The sequence below is a fragment of the Daktulosphaira vitifoliae genome, unplaced genomic scaffold (genome assembly GCF_025091365.1).
Source record: "Daktulosphaira vitifoliae isolate Bord-2020 unplaced genomic scaffold, ASM2509136v1 Scaffold_2, whole genome shotgun sequence".
Lineage (NCBI taxonomy): Eukaryota > Metazoa > Arthropoda > Insecta > Hemiptera > Phylloxeridae > Daktulosphaira > Daktulosphaira vitifoliae.
The window spans coordinates 33501364-33524032 of NW_026099573.1; the positions used below are offsets into that span (position 1 = coordinate 33501364).

At 25.5% G+C, this 22669-nt stretch overlaps 2 protein-coding genes across 11 annotated transcripts in view; both read left to right on the forward strand.

Moving 5' to 3' along the window:
- The window catches only part of LOC126897431 (uncharacterized), an 86604-nt gene that overhangs the window by 35469 nt on the left and 28466 nt on the right, over positions 1 to 22669 (forward strand). For 4 of the 10 annotated variants that reach the window (XM_050670999.1, XM_050671005.1, XM_050671007.1 and 1 more), the window contains exon 3: positions 542 to 1051. In XM_050670999.1, the coding sequence (XP_050526956.1) occupies positions 542 to 1051 (510 nt within the window). Of the gene's footprint in view, positions 1 to 488; positions 1052 to 11494; positions 11830 to 18868; positions 18932 to 18996; positions 19052 to 22669 lie in introns of those variants that run through there. The other 6 variants (XM_050671002.1, XM_050671009.1, XM_050671004.1 and 3 more) reach the window with 5 other exon arrangements.
- On the forward strand, positions 8707 to 12965 carry LOC126897447 (uncharacterized). Its single transcript, XM_050671034.1, has 3 exons — positions 8707 to 8831; positions 10534 to 10637; positions 12472 to 12965. The coding sequence occupies exons 2-3, from the start codon at positions 10541 to 10543 to the stop codon at positions 12924 to 12926; spliced, it is 552 nt and encodes a 183-aa protein (XP_050526991.1). The 5' UTR covers positions 8707 to 8831; positions 10534 to 10540; the 3' UTR covers positions 12927 to 12965.

Below are 22669 nucleotides of genomic sequence, written 5' to 3' on the forward strand. Positions count from 1 at the left end.
GGTTACCAATCCTCCCTAAATTTTTTTTCGAAAATACTTATTTTGTTTTTAAACTTAGTTTACATGAATGTATAAATAAATTGTTGGAGTAGTTTGAAGTCTTTAATTTCGGCTATAAAATTCATAATTATTCGGAAGAAAATGTATTAAAACATATTGTGATCAAATATATGCATTTAATATGCACTAATAGTATAAATAATAATTATATTATAATAATATCATATTTTGAGTATTTTTTTATTTTTATTGACAAGGCTTCAATTTTTTTTTATTAGTCAAAATATATAATATTATTAAGTTTTCTTTTAATAGCAATATATCCAATTATTGTATTTATAATAATGCGAAAAATGGTAGCATGACAAAAACTAATGATAAAAAAATCACTTGAGTTTTACATTAAATCTCAATTTTAATTTTTTTATAATCTAAAGAATAAAAATTATAATCCTAATGTCTTATCTCTAATTAAACATTTTTTTAAGTTATCTAGATAGAATTTAAATGCAGCAAAAATTTATTAATCATTTTCATTTAGCAATTCAACCTAAAAGTTCAAAAGACGAACAATCATGCCAAATAGAAGAAGAAACAGCGAGAAAATGTGCAGACAATGAAAACTTGAAATTGTTAAAAAATGATTTTGATAAGGGATATAAATGGGATAAAAATACAATAGCTACTGCTGCTGCTAATGGATATTTAGAAAGCCTAAAATATTTACTTGAAAATGATTGCCCGTGGGATAACATCACAACATTATCAGCTGCAGATAATGGTCATTTAGAATGTTTAATATATGCTTATGAAAATGGCTGTAAATGGAATGAATTAGATATTGCGAAAAGTGCCATTAAAAAAGGTAATCTAGAAATATTAAAATATGTTCATAAAAAAGGATATAAATTCAATGAACTAACAACTAATATGGCTGCCACAGGTAATCTAGAAATTTTAAAATATGTTCTTAAAAATGGATACCCGTGCAATGAGAGCACAACTTATAATGCTGCCTTAATTGGTAATCTAGAAAATTTAAAATATTTATATGAAAATGAATGTCCGTGGGATGAAAGCACAACTACTGCGGCTGCCAAAAGAGGTGATTTAAAGATGTTACAATATGCACATGAAAAGAAATGTCCGTGGGATGAACATACAACAGAAGCAGCTGCTTTCAGCGGTAAATTAGAATGCTTGAAATATGTTTTTGAAAATGGCTGTAAATGGGATGAGCGCACAACTACCGCGGCTGCCTGGAGGGGTTATTTAGATATTTTAAAATATGCACATATAAAGAAATGTCCGTGGAATGAACGTACAGCAGAAGCAGCTGCTTCCAGCGATAATTTAGAATGCTTGAAATATGTTTTTGAAAATGGCTGTAAATGGGATGAGCGCACAACTACCGCGGCTGCCTGGAGGGGTTATTTAAATATGTTACAATATGCACATGAAAATAAATGCCCCTGGGATAAACATACAACTACTGCAGCTGCCAAAAGAGGTGATTTAAAAATGTTACAATATGCACATGAAAACAAATGTCCGTGGGATGAAAGCACGACAAAAGCAGCTGCTTCTAGCGGTAATTTAGAATGCTTAAAATATGCTCATCAAAATGGATGTCCATGGGATGAAAGCACAACTACTGAGGCTGCCAAATATGGTGATTTAGAAATGTTACACTATGCAAATAAAAATGAATGTCCGTGGGATGCAAGTACAACTACTGCGGCCGTCAAAAGTGGTAATTTAAGTGTTTTAAGATATGTATATGAAAATAATTGTCCAAGGGACAAAAGCACAATTGAGGCTATCAAAAGAAGTAATTTAAACATTTATAAGTATTGTATCAATAATAGACTGTTTATGGATTCATCTCTAGATATAGAGGATGAGTTTTGACGATATGATAATTTAAATAACTTTTAAACCAATTTATATTGTATATCAAATTTTTAAAATAATTTCTGTTTTAATGATGTATAGTGACATATATATAGTCTTATTAAAACTATACAGATAACAAAACATTCCATATTTTTTCACATTATTTTAAAAAATAAAAAATTAAGATAAATATAAAAAAAAATTGAGATAGCCATTTTGTTAAGTAGATTTTTACAAAAAATTGGATAAAAAAATATCTTATAAATAGTAAATTATCCGTAGCATTTTAAAATTTATGAAATTTTGAATTTGTAAACAAAAATAAGGTTGCTCAAATGAAGTATGCAAAACCAATTTTTTCTTTTAATATATAAAATTTTGCCTATTAAAAAAATTGTTTTTTATTTTTAACGCAATTGTGCTTATCCATAATGGAGAAGTTAAATTTAATTTTTGTATGATGGTAGAGAGAAACATATTATTATTTTGTCACTCTTGTCCTTCGTCCCCCCCTCCAATGTTAAACATCGATTGCAGATCGTGTTATATATTTTGTCGTCGGCGTAAAAATTAACAAAAAACCAAAGAAACATCAGCACATCAACCGTTTATGTTTATCCGATAGTCAGATGACAACTGTTCACATACCAAAAAATACGACCGGCTTACATCTTCATCACGACCACTTTTCTCCCTTTTAGAGTAGTATCCTAAGGGGGTCTAAACATTCCGCTACAAGTTTTCTTAAGTTCTTTACATTGTATGGGATTTTTATAGCGCGTATAGACTCAAGTTTCTCAGGTATCTTATCAACGCCATCTCCGTGTAACTGATGTTCCAGAGAAGGAATTTCTGATGAGTGCATTTTTAAATCTAAACAGAATTACACAGATACTTCCAGTGGTAAATTAGAATACTTGAAATATCTTTTTGAAAATGGCTGTAAATGGGATGAGTGCACAACTACCGCGGCTGTCTTGAGAGGTGATTTAGATATTTTAAAATATGCACATGAAAATAAATCCCCCTGGGATGTAAATTTGCATGAAAAATTTGGATAAAATCTATAATAGTTAGTAGGCTAATCTAAATATTTACCTATCATATGGAAAAAGAATTACTTGATTACTAGAACTAGTAATAAGCAAAATTAATAAAAAGTAAATTTTATTTAGTAATATAAAATTATAGTAATATATAATTATTATCTATGAATCAATTTTTTTAATAATATTTATACCAATAAGAAAAACTTGATTGTAAAACACGAGTCTAGGACTTTTCGCTAGCGAACACTTCGGCCAGGGCGTTTGATATATACATTTATTATTAACTTTTTTTCGAAAAATTATAATTATTTTAGCCTGATCCTTCATTGATAAGCCCTTAAAATCCAGTACAATGATAAAAATAATTATTTATACAATTAAATATTATCATAATTATAATATTCATTGTTAAAAAATAATGCTATTGAAATATAGTATACTCTTATTTATATGTATAGATAATAACAGTGTGATATAATTATTATCCCTTAAACAGTCGCGAGGGGGTCTAGCATACCCCCACATAAATAAAAACAGATGAATAAATACACTAAATAAAAGGAACTTTCATCAGAAAAAAAAATATACTTATCTAAATAAACTTTTCGCGATGTTTTCAAATGTGCAATTCAACTTTTTCTATTACTTCTAAGTTTTAATATTATTACTTATTATTAAAAATATGTATTTACATATAAAAAATAATAATTAAGAACAAAAAAAATTATATTAAATTAATACTGATTTTGATTTTTAATATGTTAAAGGTAATCATTTTGAACCTACTTTTTATTGTCTTTTAAAGTGAAAGTTTTAATGAAAAAAAAATGAATTTGTTACCATAACTTATAGTACAACTTGCAAGTTTGAAATTGACATTATTAAATAGAAAAAAATGAAATTGTTAAGATTAATATGCAATCAGGAAATTTTATAATTACTATTTACAGTACATTTTTCAGAAAATTTCGATTTTTTTGCATTTTTATCGTAATAGATCACTTAAATAAAAATCATAGGAATCATTTCTAATTAACTTTTGGCGTTTAAAAAGATTGTACAATGGAAATATTCAGAATTTAATTAATTTTAATGATTATATGACCAAAAAAATCCACAATAAAAAAGTTGTTAAAATGATTTACTCAATTGAGCGTATTATAAAATTTAATTATAATTGTAAAAATCTATCGTTAAATTCAGGTGAAACTAAAAATCATTTTTTTTTTAAATTTATATAGAAAATGTTACAAACAAATTCGGAATATTATAGACTGGTAGTAGCACACACAAATAGAGTTAAAAAATTAATAAATTACAAAGTAAAATTATTTACTTTTGTATCTTTTGAATACTTTTATCATATCAAATCTAATTCGACAATAAATACTTTAAGAATATTAAAAATTAATGATTTTAATTGTTTGTATGGAAAAAGCTGGTTAAGCTACTTTTTATTTGAATAAGGAATATTTTTTTGATTTTTAAGAGTAATAACTTAAACTAATCATTAACTTAAATATCATAAACTTAAATGAATCATTTGACGTAACGTTGAAAAAAGTAGGTCTAGTGAGGGTTGGCAAAATAAATCGTAGCCACAAAAAGAACCACATAGTAAAATAATATTAACATGAATATCAATTCCTTCTCACGAGGGGAGACTATAGTGATAGGATCCTTTATATTTATTGAAGTTATTGAATCTCAAAAAAAAATGCAAAATATTAATTGCCACAGACGGATTTGAACCTCGTACCCTAGGAGTGATAGTTCAATGTGTTACCTATTCCGCAACTGTTCGTTTATTTTTTGTGTGATAAAATTGGCTATTTAAGCTAACTCAAATTTAAAAATTACTTTTTCGACTTTAAAAAAGTAAAAAAAATTTAATAAGTTTAATTTCATATGTCTTATGAACTTTATTCTATGTCAATTAAATTATATAATATTCATGAAAGTTAGTATATTACCCTAATAAGATATTTTAAAATAAAATAAAATACAAAACCCAGAATTTTAATAAAAAATAGCATATTTTTTTAATTTTGACAGCCATTTGCACATAGAAGATAAAGTATCGGGACAAATTTTTTTTTTCATTTTATAGTACATAAAATAAGCTTTAATTTGATATATGTTTAAAGGACGCAGTATTTCCGGAACATTTTCAAAAATTAAGTTGAAAAAGTTAGTTTTTGTAAAAAAATTTCAATTTTAAATCCCCCCCATGAGCAGGTTAAGTGTTAAATTTTCAAAAAAATGATATCAAATGAAAGGAAAATATCTAAGGTTTTAGTATAAAAAAAAATTGTGTTGATTAGTTGATTTTTGAAAAAGTTATGGAAGTTTTAAGAAAAAAAAGTGAAAAAATTTCGAAAATTTATCGATTTTTAAATTTGTAATTTTTTTGGATATTTCCCCCATTTGCGGGGAACGAGGGAAAATTTTTAAATTTTTAAGGGTAATGTCTTCAACTAGATACAATTTGTGATCTTTTGACGTATTGTTAAAAGAAATCGGTCCAGTGAGAGCTGAGAAAAAGTAGTGACAGACACAAAAAAAAAANGTCCAGTGAGAGCTGAGAAAAAGTAGTGACAAACACAAAAAAAAAATAAACACATCATGGTAAAATTAATACCTTCTCAGCTTCGCATCGAAGCTAATATACAGGGAAATATTGTTTTTGGCGAGAGGTGAGAGGGGTGGGGTGAATGCGTTAAGACAGTCTAGTCTCAAGGCCATAGACGACGGGGTACGGGAGTATAATAACACGTGGCGGGTGGAGATTTACAAACAAACCCACAACGTACAAGTGAAACTAATATAAACGTGTTAAAAAGGGTTACACATTGATCTACTACAAAACCACCTAGATAAAATTTTTACTTAAATATAAATATTTTTGAATCTAGTTTTGGCCAGGCCAGAGGAAGATTTAAGAAATATTGGTATCGACCTCTCAATAAAATAGTCTCAAAAGAAAATACTTGTGCAACAAACATAAAAAATTAATAAGGACAAATTATATTTCTAATAAAATATAGAATGTTTAAAATCATTTACAAGTAAAATAAGTCATAGATTTTGTGTAATTAAATCATATTATTTAAATTTTGAATTGTTTTCGTAAGTAATTATATTTACTATATGACGTGTAGTGTAAATTGTATACGTAGTGTATTTAATACCAGTGTTAGCCAGGAGAAGCTTAAAAAAAATATTGGTGTCGAAATCTCAATAAAATGTATTATTTCAAAAAGATACATATTCAACAATGAAAAAATAATGGTATATTATTTATAATAAAAATATAATGTAGAAATGTTATACGTTAAATTACAGTTCAATTAAACTATTCAATGAAATATCAAAAGTATTATTCAAATCTGATATTGGAGCAATCAATTTGATCATGTTACACCAACTTGATTGATAATTAATAATAATGACTTTTTTTTTTTTACTGCTTTACTAGCCTATTAAAGGCCATAGGGGCCTGTCTCAAAGCAGGAGGTTTCTTAACCATTTATACTCCAAAACGGTTGGTTAAACCGTCGCTGGAGAAAGGGATAGCGCTCCAATTACCTAACTGATATTTTTTTCGTCAAATTAAGCCCTTCCGAGTTTCGAACCGATGCAGTGCGCGTCAAGCACTGCCACATTACCGACTCGGCCACACTGTCCCTCTAATAATATAATATTATTAATGTAATTAATATAATATAATTAACTTAATTAATAACTGAATTTTTTAAAATTGTCCCAATGCAAATTATTTTAAATAAGTGTTATTAAAATAAAATTTTATTTCAATAAATCTAATGTCGTCTAAAAATATAATCCTAAAATAGTTGCAATCGGGGTTTTTTAATGCAGTGACTTTACTTTTTAAACATTGACAGAAGTCAATTAACTAGTTTTTCTTTAAAAAATACAATAATGCTAACAATATAATTTCAAAAAGAATTATATAATTTATAAAAAACGCTTATAATGTACAATCATTATTACTTGTATAAAAAATTATATAAAGTAATATTGAACTTATTATTTAATAGATTTATTATTGAAAATTTCTATAATTTCTTTTTTTTGTTTTTATAATAAAATATTTTGAAATACATAAAAATAGTGATGAGGTATAATATAATACTATACGAACTATTATTTAACAATACTGTAGTATTATATTAAACTTTATGTAATATATTTTTATTTTAAAAGAAAAAAAATGTCTTCAGAATTGTTAATGTGATAAAAACAGCTGCCATTTTCAAAAAAGGGATATTTCTGTATTAAAATACTCGATTTTATATTTTTAACTTTATTTTGCTATAACTTTTTGAAAATGTTTGGATAAATACTTTTTTTTTATAGACTTTATATAAGTTCCTTACACGAGACATACTTTTTTAGCTTCGGTGTGAACCTAAGAATTTATAAGTCTTGTGTAAGTGTGAAGTTTTTTATGTTTGTCCATAAAAATTCTCAAATTTTATTGAACTGATTTTAATTATCAATATGTCAAAGGAACTCGATTTTAAAACAGAAGAACTCATGATCACCAAAAATAGGAAAACAACAACTATTAGAAATTTAGACAAATATTATAAAGTTCTAGTGGCGTGTACTGCTAAAATGGCCTTCAGGCTTGCACTGATAAAAATTTTATTGTGTAAAATGTTGCCTGAACAAAATTATTTCTCGCTCTGATTTTTTCCTTCGGATCGTCCCTGAAAATATCAGTGCTCTTATGTGCCATGAGCTAGATTGCCTAAGAAAAACTCATGCCTCCTCTAAGTATTTTAAAAATGATCCTATTTGACGTTTAATGTTAAATATCAATTTGGACCACACTTTAGGCTATTAAATTAATTAAATTTTAGCTTAATCAATATGATGTTTTATATTATATAAGATATGTATAATGCGCAAATACATACACATAACAATGAGCATATTTATTTATTTTCTTATCAAATAATGTTTTCATTATATATATATATATATATATATATATATATATTCTGGTAAAAATGTAACAAGATTTCAATTTAACTGACTGATTTGTGTAATCATTCATTCTTTTTTATGTGACCTAAATAAATTTTATAATTTGTGCTAGAAGAAAATAAGAAATTAATAAACTAGCCTAAATTATTTACAATTTCAAGTGTTCTTTTAAATAAAGATTTTGTTTGTATATAAAAACATTTGAATCTTAAAGTATCCTCTATGTCTACGAAAAAAAAAATTATCTCAAAGTGTACTAAATACTTATAAAAGAATTCTATATTTGTGTACAAATACTTTTTGGGTCATTTGATTACTCAATACGAATAAAAAAAATACATTTTCAAAGTATATTTTACGGGTTTGGTTATAAAATAAATATATCAATAATAAAGCTTAATAAATACATTAACGTGTTTTAAGACCCTAATGTAGTTGTAAAACTTAGCGACATTTTTTTTCTTTATTCGACACTTCATTACTTAAAATAACTTATTGTTTCATATATTATGAATATTATTTGTCTCAAAGTATTACTTGAATAATTTATAGCAAAAATGTGTTATTTACCAATATAATTTTACAATTTTATTTTTATTTATTATCTCAAGGTGAATTAAAGTTTTTTCATTTTAATTTTTGTTATCGGTTTTATAATACAATTTTTTTATATTTATGTAACATTATTATTATTATTTAATACAACTTTTTAAATGATTAAATAATATAATTTTTTTTTTGAAAGTTTTTCAGAATTCCGCTAATATTTTGGGCCTATACCAATTCATGGAGGAGTAGAAACATTTTTTATAGCTTGTCCAGCATAATCTCCCATTATTCTTTATAAACAACTTAATATACATTATGGTGGTAAATCTTTCTTCATTTTTCTACATTTATATGGATATAATTCTTAATACTACTAAAAATGATTTTATGTGTTGAAACAATGTATTGTTCCAATGAACCTTATGTATTTCCGTTTAATTTGATATATTTTCTTTGAAACTCTGACCCTTTACCTGCCCACACCTAGAAATAGGTCGTTGGGAACCAATCCTTCCTAATTTTTTTTTGGAAATACTTATTTTGTCTTTAAAACATTATAACATTTAAAAAAATATTTTTAAAAAGGAATTTACTTTTTTATAGCTTTGTTCGTTTTTTAAAGTTATGAAAAAGAGTTTGGAGTACCACAACTATTCATTCAAAATATCAAATTTGAAACTTTCTTTGTGTAAATTTTTAACATCTTAGTTACTCTTTAACCTTTAAAACCTTAGAATTTTTTTTTCATTTTGATATCATTCTTTTGAAAATATGCTCACAGGGGGGATTTAAAGTAGCAGCTTTTTTACAAAAACTAACTTTTGAAAATGTTCCGGAAATACTGCATCCATTAAACATATAACAAATTAAAGTTTATGTCATGTACTATAAAATGAAAAAAAAAATTTGACTTGACACCTTTTTTCTATAGGGAAATGGCGTCGAATTTAATGAAAAATGTAATTTTTATGTAAAAATCACTGTTTAACATAAAATATTTTAAAACTTAAAACTGCCATAACTCTTTGAAAAATGAACGAGATAAATTATTTTTTATTTATATTGAAACCTTATATATTTTTCATTCATTAAATATAATTTTTTTGAAAATCTGACTCTAAACCTGCTAGAGGGGGAATTCGACAAAACAATTTTTGCACACAAGTTAAGCTCTTTCAATGTAGTATTTGAAAATGTTCCAAAAATATTAACACTTTTATTAAATTAAATTAAATTCATCTTAAATTAAAGCTTATATTATATACTTTACTATGAAAAAAAGTTCGAATTATAGATTTTCTTCTTGATGAAAATGGCTACCGTATTCGAAAATATACTATATTTGTGTTAAAATTCTGTTTTGTATTTTATTTTAAAATATCTTACAAGGGGAATACACTGATTTTCATGAATATTATATAATTTAATAGACATAGAATAAAGTTCATAAGACATAAGAAGTTAAACTTATTTAAATATTTTTGCTATTTTAATGTTGAAAAAGTAACTTAAAAATTTGAATTAGCTTAAATTGTCAATTTTATCGATTGACGAAAGCGACGAACACTTGCCGAGTCGGTAACACTTGTGTCTTTCACTGTTAGGGTACCAGGTTCGATATGCCTGTAGCAATTCATCTTAAGCATATTTTTTTGTGTTAGAAAAAATTTTCAAATAATTTTATTTTTATCTAATTTAGATTTATTAACTTTAATAAGTATCAAGGATCCCATTACTGCAGTCTGCCCTCATGAGAATAAATTTCTTATTTATGAAAATATTATTTTACTATGTGATTTTTTTTTTGTGACTCTCATTTATTTTCTCAACTCTCACAAGACCAACTTTTTTTAACGATATTTCAAATGATTATAATGCGTATTTAGTTGAAGATATTACCCTCAAAAATTGAAAACTAATCCCTTAATTAAATTAAAAGTAGCTTAACCAGCTTTATCCATACAAACAATTAAAATCATTCATTTCTAATAATTTTAAAGCATTCTATTTATTGTCAAATTAGATTTGATATGATTAAAGTATTCAACTGCGCACAATGGACCAACAGGTCTGAGTTCATGGGCATTATATCCAACTCGATAATAACTAAAGTATTCAACTACAAAAGTAAATAATTTTACTTTGTAATTTATTAATTTTTTAAATCTATTTGTGTGTGTTACTACCAGTCTATAATATTCCAAATTTTACCATGTTATTATATAAATCATAAATCTAAAAATGGATTTTTACAATTATAATCAAATTTTATACACTAAATTAAAAATGATTACTATGATTTCTATTTAAGTAATCTATTATGATAAAAATGCCAAAAAAAAAAACGTGTTTTTCTGATAAATTTACCGTAAATAGTAATTATAAAAAATGCTGACTCAATATTAATTTTAACAATACCATTTTTTACTATTTATTGATGTCAATTTCAAACTTGCAAGTTGAGCTACATTTTATGGCAATAAATTCAATTTTTTTTTATTAAAAACTTTCACAAAAAAAAATAGATTACTTTTAACATATTAAATATCAAAATCAATAACAATTTGAAAACAATTAATTATAAAAATTATATATTATATTTTTGAATCTAAGAATTACTAATCAGGATATAATTAAGGAAATAGGTGTTGCTTTTGTAATTATCCACCAATTTCATAGAATTAAACACTTTCTTTTGATTTGCATCGAAACGTTTCTTATGATAGTGATTTTAATCACAGTAAAATTAAATCTACATTGGACACAACTCTGTCATACTCCTACTGTACCGCGACCCAACTGTGCTGGGATTTTTTTTATATATACGATTGCTAATATATACAATAACCTAATACAAAACTATTTTATAATTTTTCCATGCAAATAATAGTATTGTGTTTTTATTACAGTATATGTAAATTCATTATTCTAGTCATTATTTTACATTTTATTTATAGAACATTTATTCAATGGTTATTATATGAGTACGAATGAATATTATAAATTTTATTCATGTTTTATACTTTTAAGTCAAAAAAATACTAATTTAGTTATAATCAAAAAAATAGGAGTTGATATTGCTTTCAAAAAACTTCATCAATTTCTTAAAATTGAACATTATCTATATATCGGAGCGTTTTTTAAGATAGTGATTTTAACGGCTATCAGATTAATTTATACATGACCCAAATATTTCACGTCCATACTATGCAGCGACCATACCGTGCTACCGTTGTTTTTGCAAAGAGCAAATGACTTTTTATAAGTCATAATTTGAAATTCGTAGCAAATATGATCCAGATTTTGTTTTTACTAATCGGTTAGTCTGAGAAATCTTTAGAGAAGTATCACATTAATGTTTAGACATACGTGGGGTTATTTTTTTTTGAAGAATATTTAAATAGAAATATATTTTTAAATAAAGATTTTTCTAATATATCGGATAGTTTACCTCAAGATATATATAAATCGTTAGAGTGGTTTGAAGTCTTTAATTTCGGCTATAAAATCAGAATAATATACAATTGATTATTATTCGGAAGAAAATGTATTTAAACTTTTTGTGATAACTACTGTTTGTGCATACAACTATATGCATTTAATATGCACTAATAGTATAAACCATAATTATATTATAATAATATCACATTAAGAGTATTTTTTTTTTTTATTGACAAGGCTTCAATTTTTTTTTATTAGTCAAAATATATAATATTATAGAGTTTTCTTTTAATAGCAATATATCCAATTATTATATTAATAATAATGCGAAATATGGTAGCATGACAAAAACTAATGATAAAAAAATCACTTCAGTTTTACATTAAGTCTCAATTTTAATTTTTTTATACCTAAAGAATAAAAATTATAATTCTAATGTCTTTTTTTAAATTAAATATTTTTTTAAGTTATCTAGATAGAATTTAAATGCTGTAAAAATTTATTAATAATTTTCATTTAGCAATTCAATATAAAAGTTCAAAAGACAAACAATCATGCCAAATAGAAGAAGAAACAGCGAGAAAATGTGCAGACAATGAAAACTTGAAATTGTTAAAAAATGATTTTGATAAGGGATATAAATGGGATAAAAATACAATAGCTACTGCTGCTGCTAATGGATATTTAGAAAGCCTAAAATATTTACTTGAAAATGATTGTCCGTGGAATAACATCACAACATTATCAGCTGCAGATAATGGTCATTTAGAATGTTTAATATATGCTTATGAAAATGGCTGTAAATGGAATGAATTAGATATTGCGAAAAGTGCCATTAAAAAAGGTAATCTAGAAATATTAAAATATGTTCATAAAAAAGGATATAAATTCAATGAACTCACAACTAATATGGCTGCGATAAGTAATCTAGAAATTTTAAAATACAGAGTGGCCCACCACTCACTGACAACTTAAATAACTTTTGATCCAGTTAATATTTTTAGTTTATTTTTTTTTTAAATAATAGTTATACGTTAGGTCTATAGCTATATCTCAATAATTAATTTCTTTATATTTTATTAAAAATATTAATTATTTTTAAATTTTAAATAAAATGTAAAAAAAAATCTAAGATAAGTATTTTGTAGAGTAGAATTTAAGAAAAATTTTAGTAAAAAAATATCTTATTAATATTCAGTAGTAAATATTCTGTAGCGTTTTGAAGTTTGTGAAAATTTGAATTTTCATGTATTATTTTACGGTATTAAACATTGAAATACGTATTGAGAAAAGGACAGAAGAAAACGCTATCTTTTCAATATACTTTTGAATGAGAGTGATAAGTAATAATTGCCTTATCTAATTTCTTATCATGGTATTAATGCCAAGTTTGTAATGTATACACANTTTCTTATCATGGTATTAATGTCAAGTTTGTAATGTATACACATTATCATCATATGTATACACAGTAATCATGAAAAGATAGCGTTTTCTTCTGCCATAAGTAGTGATGTAAGAATTTATAAATATGCTCATAATAATGGAGTATTTATGGAATCATAATATCATAAGAAATGTATTTTTGGATAATATAGTAATTTTTGATTACTATATTAACGAAAACATGTAATAATTAATACATGTATTCCATAAAAATATGTCACCAAATAATGGTGTCCTTTGATATAATTAATAAAAAAAAATAATACTTTTTCTTCTACAAAAATTAATTAACCTCTTCTGCATTCACAAGGCTAAGAAAATCTAACAAAATATATCAAATGACTCTCATCAGAATTCTCTAAGCTTTTTATAGACTTTCATAAAACCATTGTTTCAATTAACGGAAGTCATTAGTCAATATTCTGTCACATGTAATGCCGTCAGTATAAGCAAACATTTTTCCTTAGGACATGAATACATTTGGTGATACAATTTTTCAATACATAAAATACATTAGTATTTGATTTATTTATTTATTTATATTTATGTTGTATTATATTATGTTACACACTATATAGATTATAAAAAAGATATAGTATTTTATTGTGTCTATTGCTTATTATCCTAATTAAAGGGTCATAACTTGGCTGGACAGAGTACTAGCATAATAATAGCATTAGCAAAGTTTTAATTATCCTTAGGCATTCTCCAAAGTATCTTTATAGATTGAGAAAGCCATAACCAAACTTAGTAACGACAGCCAAGGGATATAAATGATATCCGTTCACCCAACTCTCTCATCTCACGTCTGTAAGACACACCCTCCTCCTACAATTGTCCCTATTAATTTTTAATCTCCTCATCTCGAGCTTTAGTGTATTTATATTATTGGGTTACCTGTTGATTTAAAATGTCAGTATAATCACTAAAAGATGGCCCTCTGTTATTTATTCTGAAGTTCGAATTTTTATAAATTATGTTTTAATTTTTTAAAATCAGAATTATCCTGTAAAGAAATAGCGTGTAAAATAGATTCTTTAAGACCCCTTAAAATGTAGGTACAGATTTGATCTTCAGACATGTTTTTATCTATCTTTCTACTCAGATTTTCTACTTCCGTTACAAAACTCATTACTGACTCTAAGTCATTTTGTCGCCTATTTTCAAGTTTATTTTTTAATAACGTCACATACCTTATTGGTTAAAATTCCTCAATAAATTCTTGTTTTAAAGCTGCCCATTTCCATGAGGCGGATTTTTCCTCTAAATTTTCAAGAAAAATGCTAGCCGCATCCTTAAGAAAAATGGATAAAAATTTTACCTTGTCATCATCAGTCCAACCATTTACTTCTCCTGCCTTATCGTATTGTTTAAAAAATTGGCATACATCATCACTTCTGTCAAAACATTCAGGTTTAATTATTAAAGTTTTTAATGTGTTTGTCATATTTTTATTCATTACGCTCTCTTCCGTATTTTCAATTAAATTTATTTTACAGTTATTAGTGTTTATGTTTCTGTTACCAGTTATTTTTACAAAATTGTTTTTTGATTCAGTATTAGAATTAAAATTCGAACTTAATTCAATATATTCGTTAGTTACTAAGTAATTCGAAGAATTTAAACTATTTTGTGATAAGTTTATTTCTTCATAATCATTATCATCAGAAAAAGTTACAATTTTTTTATTTTTAGCTACCTCTACAAAAAGGAAGTTAGTATAAAGACCGTTATTAAATAAATTATTAATGTATAAATTTTCACTAGTATATAAACAAATTTCCACCTTTTCTACAATATGATTAGTCCTAACATATAATTTATCACATAATACATTACATTTATTTAATAATGTGTATGAAAGCCTATCTGGATTCAGAATTTGAACTATAGTTCTAAACTATAATCCTAAATCACGTCCTATTTTCTTAAGATCAATTTTTTTATTAGAAGATTCTTTTAGAATTAAATGTTTTTCTTCTAGACTTAATTTATTATCACTATCCTCTATTTTAAAAATACACTTATAGTATCTAGTTAATCTAGATCTTAATTCATCTACTTTCCCAGTAGAATCTAATTTTAAATTTTCACAAATAATTATTAACTCTGCTTTCTTTAAAATGTTATATCGGTTAATCTCTTGATAGAGATGAAAACTTAATGTCCTAAACGTACCACGCGAAAAGAGATTATCTTCAGTACTCCCGAAGGCTTCTCCTCTCTTTTCAATTCATTCCATTTTGTCTTTTATATTAAAATATTTTCTTTTTCTTTTTTACAAAATTCATAATACAATCATTTTCAAAAATGTTTATAAATATTTTCTTTCTGGTCTAATAACAATAATTCAGGGAATTACAATTAATCTAATTATTACAAAAATAATGACCTATATTACATAGTGCAGAAAATAGCCGTATAGCACACTAACATAATTTATTGTGTATAAAATCTATAGTACAATAATATTTAACCTAAGCCATCCTTTAGGTGATTGAAAAAACATTCATTATATCATAATATTTTTATATTATGTGAATAATATTCATATCATTAAGATCTTTACATAAAGATACCAATTTTGTTTGAGATTTTTTGTTGATATAACCACTATGAAATAAAATTTATATTGGAGTCGAAATATTATATTAAATAGACAAGCAATTAGAAAACCCAGCACAGTGAGGTCGAGGCATAGTGGGGATGTTGATAGTTGGGTCCAGTATAGATTTAATCTGACAGTGATTAAAATCACTATCATAAGAAACGCTTCGATGCAAATCTGTAGATAGTGTTTAATTCTAAGAAACTGATGGATAATTACAAATTATTGAAAATTTTATTCTAACTCAAAAAAAAATGCAAAATATTAATAGACACAGACGGATTTGAACCTCGTACCGTAAGAATGAAGAACATAAGTGTTACCGATTCGACAACACTTCGTTGCTTTCGTTGCTTGATAAAATTAGCTATTTAATCTAACTCAAATTTAAAAATTACTTTGTCAAATGAAAGATGTACTTATAATGTATTTAGAAAAAAAAAATTTGTGCTGATAATTACATTTTTCGAAAAGTTATAGAACTTTTAAGTTGAAAATTTAAAATCGAAAATTTTAACACAAAAATAGCGTTTTTTTAAATACGGCAGCCGTTTACATGCAGAAGATAAAGTGTCTGGAAAATTTTTTTTTTTTCATTTTGTAGTACATAAAATAATATTTAATTTGATATATGTTTAAAGGACACAGTATTTCCGGAACATTTTCAAAAATTAAGTTGAAAAAGTTAGTTTTTGTAAAAAAGTTGCTATTTTAAATCTCCCCCAATAAGCAGGTTAAGTGTTAGATTTTCAAAAAAATGATATCAAATAAAAGGTAAATATCTAAAGTTTTAGTATAAAAAAAAATGTATGTTGATTTGTTGATTTTTGAAAAAGTGATAGAAGTTTTAAGAAAAAAAAGTGAAAAAAATGACAAAATTTACCAATTTTTAAATTTGTAATTTTTTTGGATATTTCCCCTATTTGCGGGGAACGAGGGAAATTTAAAAATGTAAAAATTACAATCTAGAATTTTCTAGAATGCTTTAATTTAAGGTATATATAAAAGTGTCAGTCTTTCCGGAACATTTTCAAAAGTTAAGTTGAAAAAGTTAATTTTTTGTAAAAAAGCTACCATTTTGAAACCCTTCCTGTGGGCTAGTAAAGAGTTAAATGTTCACAAAAATATATAAAATGATAGGTAAATATCTAAGGTATCTATATAAAAAAAAATTATATTGATATGGCCATTTTTGAAAAAGTTATGGCAGTTTTAAGTAAAAAAAATTGAAAAAATTTCGAAAATTAGCGATATTTAAATTTGTAATTTTTTTGGAGGTTTCCTCCATTTATAGGGAACGAGGGAAATTTTTTCAATTTTTAAGGGTAATGTCTTCAACTAGATACGATTTGTGATCTTTTGACGTATTTTTGAAAGAAATCGGTCCTATGAGAGCTGAGAAAAAGTGGCAACAGACATAAAAAAAAAAAAAAAAACATCATAGTAAAATTAATACCTTCTCCGCTTCGCATCGAAGCTAAAANAAAAAACACATCATAGTAAAACTAATACCTTCTCATCTTCGCATCGAAGCTAAGAAATTGGTAATCAGAATATAATGAAGAAAATAGGAGTTGATGTTGCTTTTAGTATAATACATCAAATATTTACTAATCCAAAATATGCCACGCCTGCATTGTTTAGTGACCCCACTGTGTTATCATATTTTGAAATTAACGTATACTTTAAAAAATAATACTTATATACTATTTATATTAAAATAATGGAAGAGCTATTTACGTAAACATCACTGAGTATAATATTTGAAATAAATAATAAAGTTAAAAAATTAAATAATATATCTTTAATAATTTAAAATTTGTTATTTATTGTTATTGTTCGAATTAATTTAATTAAATAAATTAGTAAAATAATAAATATTAACAAATTACAGTACTGTCATAATTTTGACTAGAAACATCAATAAAATGTATTGAAATATAATCCATTACAACTTATCATTTTTTTTTTTTACCAATTATCAAATTATCACTCAATTAGTAATTTATCTATTATTATTAGTGACGCAAACAATGACAGTTAGGGGGTTAACCCCCTCCAAATTATTAGCGATGTTTAAATTTGTTAATCGTGGAAAGCTTACTTTTTTCGCTTATGTGAATTTTTCTAAAATTTATAGTGTAAGAACATTTTTTTACTATATTCTTATCACTTACATTATACACTTTGTATATACTTTGTCTGTAGCCCGGAACTACTAACGTTGAACTAATAAAGAGCAGTTGTGTTTGAGTGGCCGTTATAGATATAGTTTTCGATAACATTCAGGCAATTAAAATTCATTTAAGGATATAGGGACAATATTTGGGCTCACGTCGGATAGATTCCGATTCTTGGATTTGACGAAGACCCCTAGCAATAGTAAGCAAAATACAAACTAATAACCTCTTGAAATTATTGTCTGGTTGCGCAATTGAATATTACCTTTGATCTTATACAGATACTAAGTAATTGGTTTTTGATTACGAATGTGCATTGTATAGAAAAATAAAAAGTAAAATATAAATTATAAATTATGATAAAATCACATGGCAATGAAATTATATTGTTTGAGGGTATTAAGTCATTTTATTTTTATTAAAAGTTTATTAGAAGTATTTTTATTATTATTACAACCCTAAAACAAAGTTTATTTTAATGTGATAAAATATAATTATAACATTATAAATATTATGAAAATATTCTGCCAATGCAAATTTAGTTATTGTTTTCAAATTGTGTATGTATAGATATCTAAAAATAATACATTTTTATAGTTATAGTTTAATATTTATTATGAATGCTCTTTTTAAATTCAAAAATTAAAAAAAAAATGAATTATGGTATATATATATATATATAGATTATTGTAACCAAGAAATTGTCATTAGTTATTCAGAATATAACACTTAGTATAAAAATGAAGGTGAGAAATACAGATTACCTTATGTGCTTCATTAAAATCTAAATAATTATTTTATTTTATTGTAGAATTGGCAAATTATATCTGTTCTGCTGATAATATCGTGTTTGATATTTAACAAAGGTAAATTTTATATTACAATATTTACTCTTATTAAGCTTACTATCTATCCATTATAGTTTATTTTTTTTTTTTAAGCAATACATATAGTTTAATAATAGCTTTGAAACTACCCTCCTAGTTATACAAAATGACCTATTAAAATTAAGATACTCGATTTATTGGAAACTATTGAAAAAATTATTTAATTTTTAATTAAATTTTCGTAAGGAAAAAAAATGATTGCTACAAAAAAATCAATAATATGTAGTAAAATATTTTTTTGTAATTTAAGAAAAAAAAACTAAAACTTATATTTTCTTTAATGGGAATTTCATTTTTATTATTTTAATGATATAGCAGACGACAATAATTTCAAACATAACTGTTCTTAAAATATTTTTCAATTTGATATTCTTATTAAAAACTGCCGAAACTTTTAAAAAAATTAATAAATAAATAAAATTTTTTAAGTACATTAGGGATTTTTATATTGTATATTTTTTTTAAAAAATCAGACCCTCGGCCTGGCCACAAGGATTTAAAATGGCAACTTTTGAAAATGTTCCGAGAAAATTTATTCATATGTAAAATTTAAGCTTTTATAATTAATTTTATTTAAAATAAATAAAGTTATAGTTTAGTTATAAATAAAGTTTCACCTCTAGACTGGTTTTTGCGTAGAAAATGGACATCAAAGGGAAATAGCGATTTATGTGTAAAGAATTGAATATTAAAAAAAAATGTAATAAAATGTTCTACAAAAACGTATTAGAAAGTTTTTTTTTTTTAAGTTTTATGTTTTCAAGTAAAAAGAAAGTTTGAATGACTACAACTCCTAATCTATAAAACAAATTAATCAAAATTAAATATCCTTAATCCAAATTTTTTTTTAATTTAAATTATATACCAATATTACTTTTTAAAAAATGTACAATTAGGCGATTTTTTTATTTTCAAATAGCCTATAAGAAAAACCATGAGGCCACCGATTTTTCATAAATTTTGAAAAATTAAAAATTTTTATTTTTCTTAAGTCGAGAAAAACTTTGAAATTTTGAATCAACTTAAATTGATCTTTTATTCAACAGACAAGAGCGAATTAAGATTGCTGAATATATAACACAAGTCTTCCATATTTGCAGAATGAGGTTAAATTGCTTGTTGTAATGACTTATTATGCACTTTATTTCTAAGTATTATTTTATTGGAATTTCATTTTAACCTGGATATGTTTGTTTAGTTTTATAGTTTAAAATACTAATTACGATCTGAATATTTCAATTGCGGCATCTTTTTAAACACAAAGAGTTAAAGGAACGATTACTATGATTTCAATTAAAATTATTTATTTCGGTATTAATACAAAAATTTTTAATTTTAAGTAAATTTTGATATTTTCTTATAAATTTACTGTTAGTAGTAATTACATAAGTTTCTGGTCACATATCAATAAATAAACCATTTTTCATACTCATAAAATTTTCCATTTAATGATATGTGGTGATATTCAATTTCAAAATTGGTACTTGAACTATTACGTAATAATCAACTTTATGGGACCAAACACAAAGATTATACATAATTCTTGTACTGACATTTTGCATAGATTATTGTTAACATATTAAAAACTAAAAGCAATAATAATACTTTTTCTTTTTAATTAATATTTTATTATTAAATATTCATTTATTACTAATTGTCAAATATTAGAGGTGATAGAAAAAATCTAATTGCAGATTTAAATCAGCGCAAAAAATGATTGGGTAGGATTGGGTTCCGATTCAAAATTAACAGAAAATTAAAACAATAATAAAATAAAAAGAACTTTTTTTTATTGAGTACTAAAGATATATTTTACATTACATCTGCTCACAGAGTGTTCTAAATAGTAATTTGTGTATAAGTAGTTAACTTATTTTGCTTATGATATTCCAAGGATTATTGTTTTTTTGTTATATATTTTTTTAGTTTTAGGTAAGGTGGACATAATGCCCATGCACTCAGACCTGCTGGTCCACTGTGCACCTAATACCGAATTATCTTGATTCGGTTTACACACCTAAGTGTTATTACATTATACCTATCATTATATAAAATTGGACTATCAAGTCACCTCCTGTAGATGATCAAAGAGTCTTCTCTTTCTGATGAAATTAAGTATCTCTAGGGTCTTAGGTTTTTAATATTTTCTTTTTTAGGAAAAGGTTAACTCAAGTAGTTTGATCTTAGTATGGACAAGGCTTCACATTCGCACATTATGTGAAAAGAGTCTTCCTCTTCTACTCAACACTTGAGCACAAAAGTGATTCCAATACCCTCATTTCGTACACATGTTTAAACAAGTGACCATGTCCTGTTAGTTAACCAGTCAAAGTGCTTATTTGATGTCTAGTCATGCTATTAAGATTACACAGAAGTAGACCTAGGGTCTTGATAAACGTTTTATATTGTCTAGGTACTACCAATTTTCCTGTGTTGTTGTCTGCACCAATTCTTGGGTAGCTCTTTGAGCGATTGCTCAGTGAGTCCTACCACTGGTTCCGGCCCGACATAGGCGTTCTCTGCTCCTTCCTTAACTAAAAAGTCACTTTTTTTATTTCCAACGACACCGTTGTTCTGGTACTTAGGCTAGTGTAACTTTGTTGAACTTCGATAGTGATTCTAAAGTTTCCTGCATTCGAGGACAAGCTTTGAATTCACTTGGTCGTTACAGAGTCTTTTCAGAGCCACTTGACTATCACTTAAGGTAGTTATCTTCGTTTTATTAATTATCAGCAGGTTCTGAGCTCCTACCAGTATCATCTCTGCTTGGAAAACTTATGGTGTTGTGCCAATTGACACGCTGAAATTTATTCAAGGCTTTATACCTCAAAAAACAGCATCTACCTTCCTGATATTTTGGATCCATCTGTCTATATTACAAATCCACTTTTCTCAGTCAGGCGATTAATATTCTATTCTTTACGTGTAGTGATTTCCGCTTTGTAGGGAATGTTATTCTTTAGAACCGGTTTGATATAATTTGTGCAATGCCGGCTACATTTTACTTTAGTATTGACAATTTGAGATTTTGTAATCTATTGTTTGACTAAAAACTAATATGACCATTGTGGAAGGAACGAAAATATATAAAATTTGTAAATTGAGACTTACAATATAATCGTTAGAAAGAAAAAAAACGACGCATATATGATAATAACAATATGATATTTTCAGTTATAAAAAATAAAACAAATAAACAAGAGCAAATGATAAATGAAATTAGAACAAATTACTAATGTATAAATAACAAACTATCCCAATATATAATATATATGATGTGTGTATATGGGGCCGCCTCTCCCCATATACTCATTTTAGCGCCTCATTTAGCGCCTCTCGTTGGCGCCTCATTTTAGCGCCTCTCGTTGGCGCCTCATTTTAGCGCCTCTCGTTGGCGCCTCATTTACCTGTTATCACATTATAGTTAGAGGAGAGTGTATGTAATGCTTATCAATGAAGCTATTTGATAAAAACGTATTTTAGCGCCTCATTTTATATTTGATAACATATTTTAGCGCCTCTCGTTGGCGCCTCATTTACCTGTTATCACATTATAGTTAGAGGAGAGTGTATGTAATGTTTATCAATGAAGCTATT